We start from the raw sequence: 15,187 nt of genomic DNA on the forward strand, positions 1-15,187 counted from the left end.
TTGGATCATCCATGAATGATCTTATTAATAGTTTATTATATTGTCGGCTTTTAAATGTAATTAAAGAAAGTATTATTGCCAATATGTCTCAACTTATTACTTTGATAGAAATATTTTAAACGAATTCTATCGAAATTTCCTTTTTTTAATTAACTATATAGATTATTGATATTAATCTAGAATTAAAACTGATTCTGTTCTACTAGAATTGAATTCGTTAAACCTCTACCTTCTATTTATAATTTAATTTCTAACGTAATAATAATTGGAAATCGAGGGCAAGTTTTATAAAATTGTTGCAACCTTTTTTTTTATTAGAATCGCATGGCTTATATAGATTAATGATTATAAAACAATGTTACAATTAAAATGTAAATTCTATTAGATTATATTATATGAGTGAAAGTTGTTTTTGTTGAATCATTAATATTACAGCCTACAAACTAGAATTTCAAATTAATTTAACTAGAATAATCTAATTGATATTTTAATCATATTCAAATTAATTAATTTTGGTTGTCAAAAAGAATTCAATGTAATAATATTTGATAATATGATAATACTCTCACAAAAAAAATATACTTACATTACTCACAAACAAAAATATAAGGTATTATAATTTATATATAAACATTGAATCAACAACAACTTCACTCAAATTATGTCAGAAGATAACAGTCAATCAATAGAATCACAAGATTTCAATAGAATAGATCCATCCAAATTTTTAAGTAATATAATTGGCTCATCAGTTATTGTAAAATTACATAATGGTATTGAATATAAAGGTGATTTACAAACAATTGATGGTTATATGAATGTTGTTTTAGAAAATGGTAAAGAAATTATAAATGGTAATGTAACAAAAGATTATGGTGATATATTTTTGAGAGGTAATAATGGTATGTAATTTTTAATAATTGAAGTGTATTGGAATTAGAAAATTATTTGAGAACCTATATTAACAAATTTTAATTTAGTATTGTACATTGGTGAGAGTTGATTTGAGAAGATATTAATGAATAAGGCAATTTGGGAAAATCCTCTAAACTCAGATCTATATAACTCCTAGAGTTATCATCCAACTTAATGTTAATGATTTAACAAATTACAAAATCATTTGTCAGTTTTCGTGAAGATACGCTGCTCGAAAGAAAATTGAGTCAAGGCTTCAATTAAATAGATAATGAATGTATATTTAATGATCGTATATTGAAGTTAACTTACTACTCTACTCTTGGTCTACTCTTATACTTGGTTAAAATTTAGTTGTCAAAACTCTGTTAAGTATGTATTTACGGATGTTAAACGCACTAATAAATTCATCAAATGAAAATCATTTTAGAATTTTTTTTGTTAGTGAAAAAAAAAAAATTATCGGCAATATATCAAAACTTAGTTAATAGATATACAAGTACAAGAATAATGTCATTTATTATTAAAAGATCAATATCTACTATCATCCCGCCTAAGATTGCATCTGCTAAAGTATGTTTATATTAGAGAGAAGTAGAATTGAGGAAGGGAAAATTGAAGAAAGAGCATATGAAAAGGATATTAATTGAACAATGAAATCAACAATACGACTATGTAAAGAGATTTCTATACTACGATTATTATTGTCAATTCTTAGCTTTTTTCAAATGAGAAGCAGAACACTAAAAAAGAATTGAATCGTTAGAACTAGACTTAGGGTCTAAATATCAATCAATTAAAATATCATTTATAATCATTATCAAAAGAGATCAATTCATAATCAAATTCAAGACCAAAATGAGATTAAAAGGGTATAATAGACATGAATTATGTTGAATAATTGAAAAAAGAATTTATCATGAACAAATCAGTTTAATGTTATCAAAAAGTTCAAAATTTACAAACAAAATAGAATTATTTTCCAACTTATCAACTTCAATTACTTACTTCGATTCCCGTCTTTTCCTTTCCTTTAAAGATCCAAAATTTGAAACTCAAATACTAACAACTTTTTTTTCTAGAACTTAGGAGGTGGATCAGCAGCTAAAAGAATGGCAGAAGTAGTTAAATTTTATAAAAAATTACCACAAGGTCCAGCATCAACAACAGTTGAAAAATCAACTAATCCTTTAGTAAGATATAGACAAAAATATTTTGATGGTGATAATGCAAGTGGTAAACCTTTAATTCATTTAGCTATTATTGTTATTATTTTTGGTTATACTTTAGAATATGAACATTTAAAACATGCTGGTGAACATTAAAGTTTGTGATTAAATTGGTTAATTAAATATTCAAAAATTTATAAATATATATATAAAGTGTAAATGAATGGTTTAAGGTGTAGGTTCTTTGTCTTATCTCTAGAGCTGTATCATATGCTAAGATAGTTTACTCAGAGTAACCAAAGCCTTCGAAGTGATTACACATTTCATGAATCTAAAAATACAAATATAACTTTTATTAACCTATTTAAAACCTCTAAATTTTTTAACTTACTCAGTCAATGTGCTAATAATAGTAAATAAATCAACCAATTTACCTAATAAATAAATTTCATTATCATTAGAAGGTTCATTTTTTAAAATTTCAGCTTTATATTCATCATTTGAACTAATTAAATATTCTCTTTTCAAAATACTCTTTACTAAATTATCTATCTTTATCATAAATTCTTTTGATTGATTAATTGCTGGTTTATAATTCGGACCCATTGATAATAAAATTGTAATAATTAATTCAAAAATAGGAATGATCAAGTCATTAAAAGATATTGAATTTTGTTTTGTGATATTTTTTTGATTAATTAAATCAGTTAATGATAATGGAGTATTTAAATTTAATGTTATATTAAATTTTTTAAAATTTTCAATTTCATTTAAATATAATGTTAAACCTAAATCTGGATCAATCTTTAGTAAAGATAAATTTTTAAAAACTTGAAATATTTCATTTTGAATCAATTGTAATGAACCTATTGAAGATTGTGCTATTTTATTTAATAAATATAAATTAGCTTTTAAAGATGTTAATTCTATGAAAATTTCATTAAATGAAAAATCTGGATTAATAGTGTTAATTGATGATATTTTTAAAATTTCATCTGTTCTTTTTATTGATCTTATTAATTGTGATATTAAATTTGTTTTAATCATATTATCTAATATATAATCTGTTTTTAATTTATTTCCAATTTTAATTAATGAGTCCAATAAAAATATGGAATTTATTCTTGATAAATCTTCTGAATATAATGCATCATTAGCTAATACTGGGAAGAATTTCTTGTTGATTGATTTTATAAGTTTCAATATTTTAATCGATAATGATTCATTTTTTAATATGAATTTATTTAAAATAGAATATAATTCTGATCTTAACGTAGGTGTTGCATTTGAATTTATGACTGCTGATATACAAGTTTGAAATAATGGTAATAATTGATTAAATATTAATTCAACATCTTCTTCTTTTGTCACATTTTCATTATATAATTCAAATAATGTACCGCATAATGATATTAATTCTTCTGAAAACAATATATCTGTATCGAGATATGATGAAATTTTAGGTAAAATTGAATTAAAAATTTCAACAATTAAATCATTTGAATTTATTTGATTTTCAAAAACTAGTATTTTGATGAGTTGACACCATGAGATCAAAAAATTTAATTGAATCTTTCGAGATTTATTAAGGACTAAATATTTTTGTACAAATTCATGAATCTTATTACCTTCAATCATCATTTCTTCAGTAAATTGTTGCTTGGATTCAATTGTAATTAAATTTGAACTTTGACATAATATTTTGAATATGTTTTGTAAAATTGTAAAATTTATTGGATCACCAGATACATTGTCCAAGATTAAATTTATATTAAATGATTGATTTAAATAATCATATTTCTCAATTTCAAAATTTTTAAAATTAAAATTTAAAACATCTAGAAAATCTAATATTTTGGTTGATTGATTGGGTAATTGATTCTTGTTGTCTATTAATAATTTAGTGTAATATTCTTTTTGAACGATTGACTGGGTATTATAAAATTCTAATGCTATTAATCTTAATGCTAATTCTCTTTGATTGATGAATGATAAAAATGCTTCAATACTAGGTATGGAATTTATGAAATTATTTTCTGCATTTATACTTAAATCACCATTAAATTCTTGACCACACCAAATAGTTAATAAATCTAATTTTGGTTGGAAATTTATCAAGTTCTCTATTGAATCATTATGATTACGTATTTTTACCATTGTGATATATGAAGATATTGGATTCGTACATAATTTAATGATTATTTCTAGAATTAATGATGATAATTTTGCAGGTCCAACATCAATGATATGACGATTACCATTACTATAATCCAATTCTGAAATCAAATTTAAACTAATATTCAATGTATTCAACAAAACTTCCAACAAGGTATTATGTTCTTCATCATTTAAATATAAAGTATTTGCTTTAATTTCATAACCTAATAAAAAGTGTCCAACACTTATCTTTTTATCCAATAAACTTGAAATAAATTTTAGTATTTGAAATTTAACATCTAAATTATCTTCAACTTCTTCAAATTTATCAATAAACGCAAATTTAATTTTTTCACTTTCATCTATATTTTGGAAAGTTGTTAATAATCTATCATTATTTAATAATGGATCTGCTTCTGTTTTAGTTGACTTGAAATGACTTGAATTACATAGTTTTGATAATATCTTTAATGATGTGGTGGATATTTCATTATCACAGCTTACAAATAATGCAATATGAACTATTGATGATAACTGAAATAAGAATACGTCAAAAAAGGTACTAACCCTTTGAGATCCAAGTATTTTGGAATGATAAATGTTGTCAAAAATGGTTGTCGGTTGACTTAATACTAAATTCATTGAAGTATTTACTCCAGGTATTGAATTTCTGTGAATTGGTTGTTGTACAATGTTCTTGTTTTTCAATATTGGCAATAATGATGTTTTGTATGTGCTTTGTATATCAAGTAACAAATCAAAAGTAACTAATGCTTTCTTAACTAAGTCTGCCTTTTTTTGCGATGAATTTATAGTATCAACTCCATACTTAACGATTTCAAATAATGCCTTGTTAGCATTATTATCAAAAAAGTAAGTAACAACAGCTAATGAATGATGCAATTGAACGAAAACTTCATAATTTATTGGACAACCAGGTATTAAAGAATCAAATAAATTTTCAAACCCATTAAAATTCCTAATAACTTTTAAACTTGTGTCACTTAAAAATTTCCAATTTATTTCTGTTAAAGAATCAACACAAAATTCCAAAATTAAATCTTGTAATGATATTCTATTATCTTCACTTGTTAAGTATTGAGATTTACTAAATACGTCCACCAAAATGAATTCAATATACGGTCCAATTCCCAATTGATTATTTGGTCTATATCCAAATCCTAAATCACATGGATATGATAAAGTATATTTATCAAATGCATTTCCATCACCCATAGGTCTCAATAGTTTTTTAACAACATCAATGAAATTAAAAACTTCACTATAATGAGTTAAATTATTCGAAAAAACTTCAATTGTACCCAATGGTTTTTTTCTAATATATTTCCTTCTATCCATTTGTCTACCAAATAAATCTTTTGATTGTGTTGTATTTATATGTAATCCATGATACATCCAACGATCAATTAATCTCCAGATTTCATATCTAATAAAAGTATCATCATCAACAAAATTTCCTAATAATCTAAACATTAGGTTTAATAATATACATCTTGAATCATCACTTACGTGAATTTCTGGTAAATTTACGTAATTTGTTGAAGTTGATGAATTATTTGAATTTAAATCAACTTGTAAAATATTACCACCATTAATTAAATTATCAAATTCAAAGAAATTTCTAATTATTGGTATAAATCTTTGATAAGCTATATTTTTAATTTCTTTTGCTCTTTCTGAATTTGATAAATTTTGCATTATTGATGAAATTAAATGTATAAATCCAGATATTGATACTATTGAATCTTCAGCTAATTCAATTATTATTTTATCTTGTCCATTATCTTCTATATCTAATGATTTATTTGCAAAAACTAACTCATGTTTCTTTTGATATACTGACAATTGATCATTTAAATCGTATTCAAAATTTGAGATTAATGAATCAATATAATAATTTAATGAATCAAAAATTGAGTCAATTGATATTTTGGAAAAATCATTCTTTTTAATGTTATTACTATTACTTATCAAGATATCCCAAATCTTGGTTGATATGTTTGATCCACCAGATGTCAACGATGCAAGTAACACACTGAAACTAGCAGCAATTAAAGGTGATGTGTTATTACTTAAACCCCAAGATAAAAATCCAATAACTTCATTACTTATAGATTCATTTGACCAAAAAGCAGAACATAAATCAGATCTATCATTATAAGTATATGCAAATGCTAAATAAAATCTTTCCAAGTCAGCTCTTTGAGCAATTTCATCAAATTCCAGTATTGGTTCATTTATTTTATGATCATCACTTTCGCTTTCTTCTGAAACTTCTTCATTTTTGTCGTTAAACGATAATGCAAAATCTTCTTCACTATCTCGAAGTGATGTTAATATTAATGCTGCATTTGATATAAAAGTACTGAAAAATTTTTGTAAATAAGGTGAAATTAATGAATTATTTAGTTCTGGATTTAAAGTTAAAAATGAGACATCAGTTAATTTTGAAATATTTGACATTCCGAATCTTGTTCTTTCTAAATTTTTTAATTCTTCATTACCAGGATATATAAATTTTGATGGGATTAGCCTTGGTATTGTCTTTTGTAATAATGATCTAAAATCATAAGTTTCTGATAATTCAAAAATTTGTTGAGTTTTGAGGGTGGCTGTTTCAGCACAATAATTCAATAATATTTCCATTACTCCTATACTAATAAATTGTTCCATATATTTTATTATATTTTCTTGAAAATCATATTTTGATGAATTTTGTTCTTTACACCACGGTATAAATTCAGTTAAAAAGATGAAATTGGACAAAATTTCAAACCCATGTAGTTGAGATTTAGATAAGTCAAAAGTTTCCAGTTTTGCTTCTATGGGTATAGGTTTTGTTATAGTTGTATATAATTCATCAATAACTTTCGTGGTTTTAGCTTTCTCATAAAAATTTAATACGAATGGCAAGAAATGAACTACTAATATATCATCATTTGATAATGATTTGGCTAAATTCATAATTTTCTCATAATTTTGAACAGCACCAATTTTTTTAAAATATTGATCACTTAATCCGTATAATACTAAACCTAATAGATCATGACATTTAAATAATTGTATTCTTGCATAATTGATTCCATTTATGAAAACTAAATTGTCTATATCCCCAGTGACTTTTTGTTTATCAATTAGATCATTTAGAACGCTAATTAATTTATAAATTTTTCCAAAACTTTCTATTGAGTTATTAAATATTGTAATTGGATCTTGCGTGAGTAGTTTATTAGATATCAAATACCCCAATATATTTAAAATATATTCGAATCTTGTAAAGTATGATAATTTAGCACTATCTTGTAATGAAGTTCCCTTTTTATAACTTACATCTTCACTATAAAATAATAATTCGGCAGTATTTATTTCATCTAAATCCAACTCTATTGCCAAAATCCCACTTAATTCAATAAATGATTCATTTAATTGAACTTCATCTCCATTTTGGAATTTCACAACTGAATTTAATTTAGTTCTTGATTCTTGATTTGGTTGTGGAGTTTTTAAAACTTGTAAAAGATCATTTTGTATTGGTTCAAAATTTATTGTTGCTATATCCACATCTGGTTGAAATTTTAATGCATTATATATCTCTGCAAAGACTTCAGGGTTCCATTGATAGGACATTCTCCTGGTGCTATGAGATGAAGTTGTTGCTGCTTTTTGCGTTTGTTTACTTAAATATTTTTGGTTTCAAATTTTATTTTTTTTCTTTCTCTTTTAAGTTTTTGATGTCAAAACATACAGAGTAAAAGTTAAGAGATTATTTGTTTTTACAACCAATATTGTATGAATAAACTTTGTATCGAATAAATAATATATATAAAAAAACTAAAACTAAAATCATGACATTTGAACATGTAAACCATCATATAAACTCATAGTTAAATGAGATAATTTTTTTGGTGGATATTCAGTATTTGGTTCTAAAGATAAATTTGGAAATTCTTGAATTAATCTTGTTGTAACATAACTTGCTTCAGTTAAAGCAAATTGTTGACCTAAACAAATTCTTGGTCCTCCATTGAAAGGAACAAATGCCCAACCTAATTTTCTAGTTTCTGGTTCAAACCATCTTTCTGGTCTAAATTCATTTGCATCTTTACCATAATATTCTTCTGATCTATGAGTTGCATAAACTGAATAAGTAACTGTAGTATTTTTACGAATTAAAACCGGTGATAAACCATCTGGACCACCTCCACGAGGTAATGTAGTATCTCTAATAGCTAATCTAAAATTTTGAGGAACTGATGGATATAATCTTAAACATTCATTTAAAACAGCTTTTAAATATTCACAATTTTTTAAACTTTCAAAAGTAATTTCTTCAATTAATGCATCTTTTCCAGAACCAAATCTTGTATAAATTTCTTCTTTTAATTTTGATAAAACTTTTGGATTTCTTGATAATTCAAAAAATACAAATGACAACAAACCAGCTGTTGTATCTCTACCAGCAACTAAAATATTTAATAATTGATCTTGTAAAACTTTTGGATCTCTTGTTTGTTTAGCTAATTCATATAAAAAAGTATAACCTTCTTGTTGATCCAATTCTTCAGGACTTAAACTTAAAGCCTTTTTAACATAATGTTGAGCAAATGTATGAACAACTTTAACACAATTTTGAAATTTTTTTGGATTTAATAACCAATAAAATTTTTGTAAAACAGCTCTTGAAGCTAAATAATCTTGTGCAACATTAAAAGAATTTGCAAATTCCTTTTTACCAGCAAAATCATTGATTTGCATACCAATAGATTCATCTCTTAATGATTCAACAGATTCTCCAAATAAAAATTCAGTTGCTGAATCAACAGTTAATCTAAAAAATAATTCTTGTAATTCAAAATATTTACCTTCATTTTTACGTACATGTTTAAATAAGACTTGCATATGAGGTTCCAACATTTTAACATGAGATATTTGTTCTCTTGCAAATTGTGGTCTTAACATTTGTCTTGAATCTTTCCAACCTTCTTTATCTAATGTAAATATTCCATTACCTAATAAAGGTAAAAATTGTGGATGTCTTAAACCTAAACTAAAATCATTAAATTGAGTTGCTAATATTGCTTTAATATTTTCTGGATCTTTTGTTGCAAATAATTTTGTTGAAAATATTTTAAATGAAAAAGTTGGAGCTTCTGGATGTTTTAAATTTGGATATCTTTCACTTGCAAAATCAGTTAATAATCCATCTTTCTTTTTTTGAATCATTGTAAATGGTAATCTAAACCCATAATATCCATCAGTTTCTGCATTTAATTCAGGTTTTGCCCCTAATTTATTAATCAAATATCTTTCATAAATTGAATCAAATATTTTATAAATTATAAAAAGTATAGGTATAGATATATACCATTTAGTGATATAATCTAATATAGTAGTTGAATCTAAATTTATTGATGACATTTTTGTAAAATTAAATTATTTTGATCTGAAAAATTAATGTGTAGTTTAAAAATTATGTTAAGTTAAAGAATTGAAATTATGTTATATCAATAAATAAATAAATAGTTTGATAAGTTTGAAATTTAAAGTGGTAAAATATTCAAGTAATATTAAGTGTATATAATTTTTGTTATAAGAATATAATTATCAAAATGAATAGATAAAGTATTATAAATTTATACTTTTAAACTAAATCAATGATTAATAATTTTAAGGAATAATAATTGAAGATAAACCTTGAATAAATAATGATATATAAACAATTCTAAAAAAAGAAAGTTTCAAGTAAGAAATTTAAAATGATGATAATGTATTTATATAGACTATATTGTTAAAATATAAAAAGGTTGGATAAAAGATTATTTCATGTACAATTAATTAAATTTTTATTTCTCACATGAATTATTATATTGACATACAATTGAATATTTATCTATTAACAGTAAATAGATAATAATAATAATAAAGGAGTTTAGAAGTTTAAACTTAAACAATACTATTAATAATTATATCATTGACATTTAAAAGATAGTTTATTGTTAATTTAAGTAATATTAATAAGTTCTGTACTACTTAATGATGAATTAAAAGATTATGATTATATTATTCATTCCCCATTTTTAATTTTAGTATTAGAATAAAAAAAATATTGATGTTTTTAACTCCATAGATTATTACACAATATTAAATTTGTAATTATCATAATAATAATAATTATTAAGTTGGACGGATAATTTCATTAAGGATTATTTATCAATTTTCATAAAACTATTTTTACATGAATTTAAATATTTATCCATCAGGGTTTAATTTAATTTCTACCCCACATCATCCCTAATCATTTTACTATTATTGATATAATTAATTGAATTAACTGAAAGGATGAATTGAAATTTGTAAATTTGACTCATTAATTTACTATAATAATATAAAGATATCAATACTTTATAAAGTCAATAATATTATATTACTGACAAGTTTTCAATCTTACTTTATACTATAAAAATTATTATATAGATAATAGTAAACTAACTAATAATCAAAATTTAATATTATTGTAAGTATAATTTTTATATATGTGAAAAAAAAAAAAGTCCGTAAAATTACACAAATATACTTTTAACAGTCAAAAAAATTCTGCAGATCCTTACATTAACTGCGTTAATTAACTCCTATTTTTGTATTATATTATAAATCTTGTTAAGTATGTACAAGATAATATATAGTAGATCAAATGAATAGTTTTCTCGATCTGTCAATATTTCGATAATCTCTAAACTAAATTTTGAAGCATTGCGTAAAAATAAAAGGATTTTGTTTTATCTTAACTAGACCAAAAGGAATATAATTAGAAAAACGAAACTAATGGTACCTTTGTATTTCACTAGATAGTTCTCTCGCAAAGTTTGTCTGAAGCTCAGGCTTCAAGAGTAACAATAAAACATTTAATTATAAAGGGTAGTATGGAACTAAAATTTACAAAGTCCGATAACTTCCAAATTTGAAATAAAGTAATGTCATGAGATTGTCATCATTATTTAAATCGCAATAATCAATAACTTTTTTCTTGTATTTGCTCTCAAACTTATAACATTATCAAACGTTTGATGAAGGGAAAATGTATCAAATTGATATTTTTTTTTTTGATCTCTGTGTATTTTATAAATCATTTTCCGTTCTTTCGTTTCATATTTTATTTTTCATTTATTATCCGCATTGTTGAATATTTTCAATTTAACTCACTTTAGAATAACATCTTAACAATTCATATGAAATTGAGTAACACTTTTAAGTTGAAACAGACAGTACTACAATCTTTATTGTGATGTAATTAACAACAATAACTCCTTTTTTTTATTTTCTTGACTTCATCAAGTATTCTCAAGTTTTCTCAAACTTGAAATTTCACTCGTGGGTTCAATCTCTCTTTATTTTCAGACTTGAAAAAATTAATATTTTAGATCATGGCTCAAATTAAATCTACGAACTTTTTTTTTAGTAGAGATCTCTACTTCTCATATAACTTTAAAACTAGAAAGAGGCTTTGAAGAAAACTTTTGGTCTTTAATTAATTAGATATGTTTGTAAATTTAACAAGCCTATGCTTGCGATTAGTACGGATGCAAAATTTCAAAGTTTTAGTTTTGATTCAAATGTGAAATTTTAAGAATTTTATTCAAATTTAATTATTAATAATGTGATATCTGATTTACATGTAAATTCAGGGCTAATTTTCAAAATCAAGCCTTTCATAAATTTGATTGTTTTAACATGATTAGCTCAATTTAAATAAAAATTTTACATAAATTTTGCAGCAAATTTTTTGTCTTAAAAAATTAAACTTGAAATTACGATCAAACGGCTTTCAATCTTTCACCTTAGTCTACTTAATCATATAATTCACCGATTGTGAATTCACCGAATGTGAAGTTATAGTGTTAATGAACTGAGCACAAGATTAAGCTCAGCAGTTATCAAATATCATCCAAAGATAATGAAAACAATTAAAACTTTGCTATATACACTATACAAAACAATAAAGACGCTAGATTTAGTTTATACGTCCTCAGAATCCTTTCCTTCCCATCCAATTTTCAAACAAAATCAAATTTTATTAGAAGTATTAAGCGGGATCGAAATGGTCATTAATTTAGTATTTTCATATACTAGTCAGAAATTTTATTGAAAATTAGTAAACTTTTATTATTATTCTGTATATCGTAATTTTTTCCCATGTAATTTTTGCAATTTGATTTTGTGTACTTAGCAGCTATTTACTACTAAATAATATGTCTATTTTTGAAACATTAAAAATATTAATCAACTTCAATACTTTATGAGTTTACTAGTAAATCCCGAAGATAGATATTGACCTTCAATAATAACTTCCACCTAAATTCTGACTTAAGATTTGAGATGATTGCGTCGATTTTTTTATCAAAACTAGTACATAGAACATTTTAACAAAACTTTTGAAGTCAATGAATAAAACGGAACTACAATATTATAATTTTATTATGCAAAAAGAATCGAATTGAATGTATTATGAACTTATAAATAAACTATATATGAAAGAATCAAAATTGTTAAATTATACTTATATTTATATTTCTGGAGCAGCTTTTTTAACTTCAGCTGAAGCTTGATCAGCATATTTTTTGAAATTTTCAGTGAATTTTTTACCTAATGATTTAATTTCTTGTTCAAAAGCATCAACTCCTTGAGTCCAAGCTTTAGTTGGATTCAAAATTTCTGATGGAACACCTGGACATGATTTTGGTACATGTAAATTGAAAGTTGGGAAAGTTTCATATTCAACTTTTGATAATTCACCTGAATGAATAGCATCTAAGATAGCTCTAGTGTATTTTAATGAACATCTTTTACCACCTCTTGCAGCTGAAGCACCAACCCAACCAGTATTTAATAACCAAGCATTAGCTTTATGTTGTGTAATTTTATCTGATAATTGTTGAGCATATTTCATTGGATGTAAAACTAAAAATGGTTGACCAAAACATGCTGAAAAAGTAGCTTGTGGTTCAGTAACACCTTCCTCAGTACCAGCCATTTTGGAAGTATAACCTGAAATAAAATGATACATAACTTGAGCATTAGTTAATTTTGAAACTGGTGGTAAAACACCTGAAGCATCACAAGTTAATAAAATAATATTAGTTGGATGAGTATCAGCTAAACATGGAATTTTTGCTGATGGAATGAAATCAATTGGATAAGCACATCTAGTATTTTCAGTAATAGCTGAATCATTATAATCAACAACTTTAGTTTCTGGATTATATACAACATTTTCTAAAATTGAACCGAATTTAATTGAATTGAAAATTTCTGGTTCTTTTTCTTGTGATAAATCTAAACATTTAGCATAACAACCACCTTCAATGTTGAAAACACCATTATTTGACCAACAATGTTCATCATCACCAATTAATTGTCTATTTGGATCAGCTGATAAAGTGGTTTTACCAGTACCCGATAAACCAAAGAATAAAGTAACATCACCTTTTTGAACACCTTGATTACATGATGAATGTAAAGTTAAAACTTGATGTTTAATTGGCATCAAATAAAACATAACTGTGAAAATACCTTTTTTCATTTCACCAGCATATTCAGTACCTAATATAACCATTTCCATATCTTTGAAATTGATTTCAACTGAAGTTGATGAAGTCATACCTTTAGTATGAACATTAGCTGGGAATTGACCTGCATTATAAATAGTAAAATCTGGTTCTCCAAAATTAGCTAATTCTTCTTCAGTTGGTCTAATCAACATATTGGTCATAAATAAAGCATGATAAGCTCTTGCACAAATAATTCTAACTTTAATTCTATATCTTGGATCCCAACCAGCATAAGCATCAACAACAAATAATTTTTCTCTAGTTCTTAAATAATCTAAAGCTCTTGATCTTGAAATTTTCCAAGTTAATTCATCAACTTGTTTATTAACTGGTCCCCACCAAATATTTTGAGTTGAGGTTTCTTCATCAACAATTCTTTTATCACTTGGTGATCTACCAGTTTTTTTACCTGAATAAGCCATTAAAGCACCAGTTGAAGAAATAGTAGTACCTTTTTCTAATAAACCATCTTCATATAAAGTTGGTGGTGGAGCATTATGTCTAATTATAGTATCAGTAGCTAAACTTAATTTTTTAACTAAAGGATCTTGAGTAGTTTTAATTGATGAATGATTATCAAAATTTATAGTTGATTCAACAGCAGATGGTGACATTTTTGTAGTAATTTAATTTTAATTTGAATTGAATTGAAATAAATTGAAGTCAAAGAATAAAAAATAGAAAGTAAAAAAAAAGTTCTTCTAAAAAATTATGAATCTTGAGAATGAAGGAAATATCATTAATTATTTATATTAAATTTATAATTCTAAATAATTTTTGCTTTTCATTTAATTCTTTTCATATGCTTTAAATTTCTTACACAAAATAAAAATCTATATTAAAAAAAAATCACCTAACATTAACGATCTTTTTCTTTTCTTTTAGTTTTAGCTTTACCTTGATCTACATATTAAGAATTGCATATATTTGAATTTAATTAATAAGTTAAAGTCAGCTGTTATTCAATTGACAAAGACCAATTGATTGATCATTATCTTGATCTCTAAAGTTTTTGAAATGAAATGTTCATGATAATTCAACAGTTTTTAATTAACATAGTTGTAATAAATTAAAAAAATGTAAATTTTAAAAATAAAAAACGAAAAAAAAAAATAAAAAAAAAATAAAAAATATGGGGTAAAAATAATTACATAATCCGATAGAGGCCGATGAAAATTTTTTGTTACACCAAAATGGTTTTCAAACAAGATCAATCTTGAAGTATTTTTTTTTGTTTTAAATGTTTTAATTAGATAAGAGCAGCTTCCACTGATAAAGGGTAAGAGTAGATAACATTGACAATGAGTGTGCAATTGAGCA

The 15,187-nt window shown here is 24.4% G+C and overlaps 4 protein-coding genes across 4 annotated transcripts; 1 reads left to right on the forward strand and 3 right to left on the reverse strand. All coding sequences in view use genetic code 12, as the record gives it.

Moving 5' to 3' along the window:
* Window positions 1-661: 661 nt before the first annotated feature.
* On the forward strand, window positions 662-2,240 carry KGF54_003930 (LSM6; the record flags this gene model as incomplete). Its single annotated transcript, XM_051764573.1, has 2 exons — window positions 662-902; window positions 2,005-2,240. 2 exons carry the CDS (start codon window positions 662-664, stop codon window positions 2,238-2,240), a joined length of 477 nt encoding a protein of 158 aa, XP_051617972.1.
* Window positions 2,241-2,471: 231 nt separating this feature from the next.
* Window positions 2,472-7,889, reverse strand: KGF54_003931 (uncharacterized protein; the record flags this gene model as incomplete). Its single annotated transcript, XM_051764574.1, has 1 exon — window positions 2,472-7,889. The coding sequence occupies one exon, from the start codon at window positions 7,887-7,889 to the stop codon at window positions 2,472-2,474; it is 5,418 nt and encodes a 1,805-aa protein (XP_051617973.1).
* A 216-nt stretch (window positions 7,890-8,105) lies between these two features.
* On the reverse strand, window positions 8,106-9,680 carry KGF54_003932 (cytochrome P450; the record flags this gene model as incomplete). The annotated part of the gene is made up of 1 exon (XM_051764575.1): window positions 8,106-9,680. The coding sequence occupies one exon, from the start codon at window positions 9,678-9,680 to the stop codon at window positions 8,106-8,108; it is 1,575 nt and encodes a 524-aa protein (XP_051617974.1).
* A 3,142-nt stretch (window positions 9,681-12,822) lies between these two features.
* On the reverse strand, window positions 12,823-14,481 carry PCK1 (phosphoenolpyruvate carboxykinase; the record flags this gene model as incomplete). The annotated part of the gene is made up of 1 exon (XM_051764576.1): window positions 12,823-14,481. One exon carries the CDS (start codon window positions 14,479-14,481, stop codon window positions 12,823-12,825), a length of 1,659 nt encoding a protein of 552 aa, XP_051617975.1.
* Between the last annotated feature and the right edge of the window lie 706 nt (window positions 14,482-15,187).

This window comes from Candida jiufengensis (assembly GCF_024610255.1).
Source record: "Candida jiufengensis strain CBS 10846 chromosome Unknown scaffold1, whole genome shotgun sequence".
Classification (NCBI taxonomy): Eukaryota; Fungi; Ascomycota; class Pichiomycetes; order Serinales; family Debaryomycetaceae; genus Lodderomyces; species Lodderomyces jiufengensis.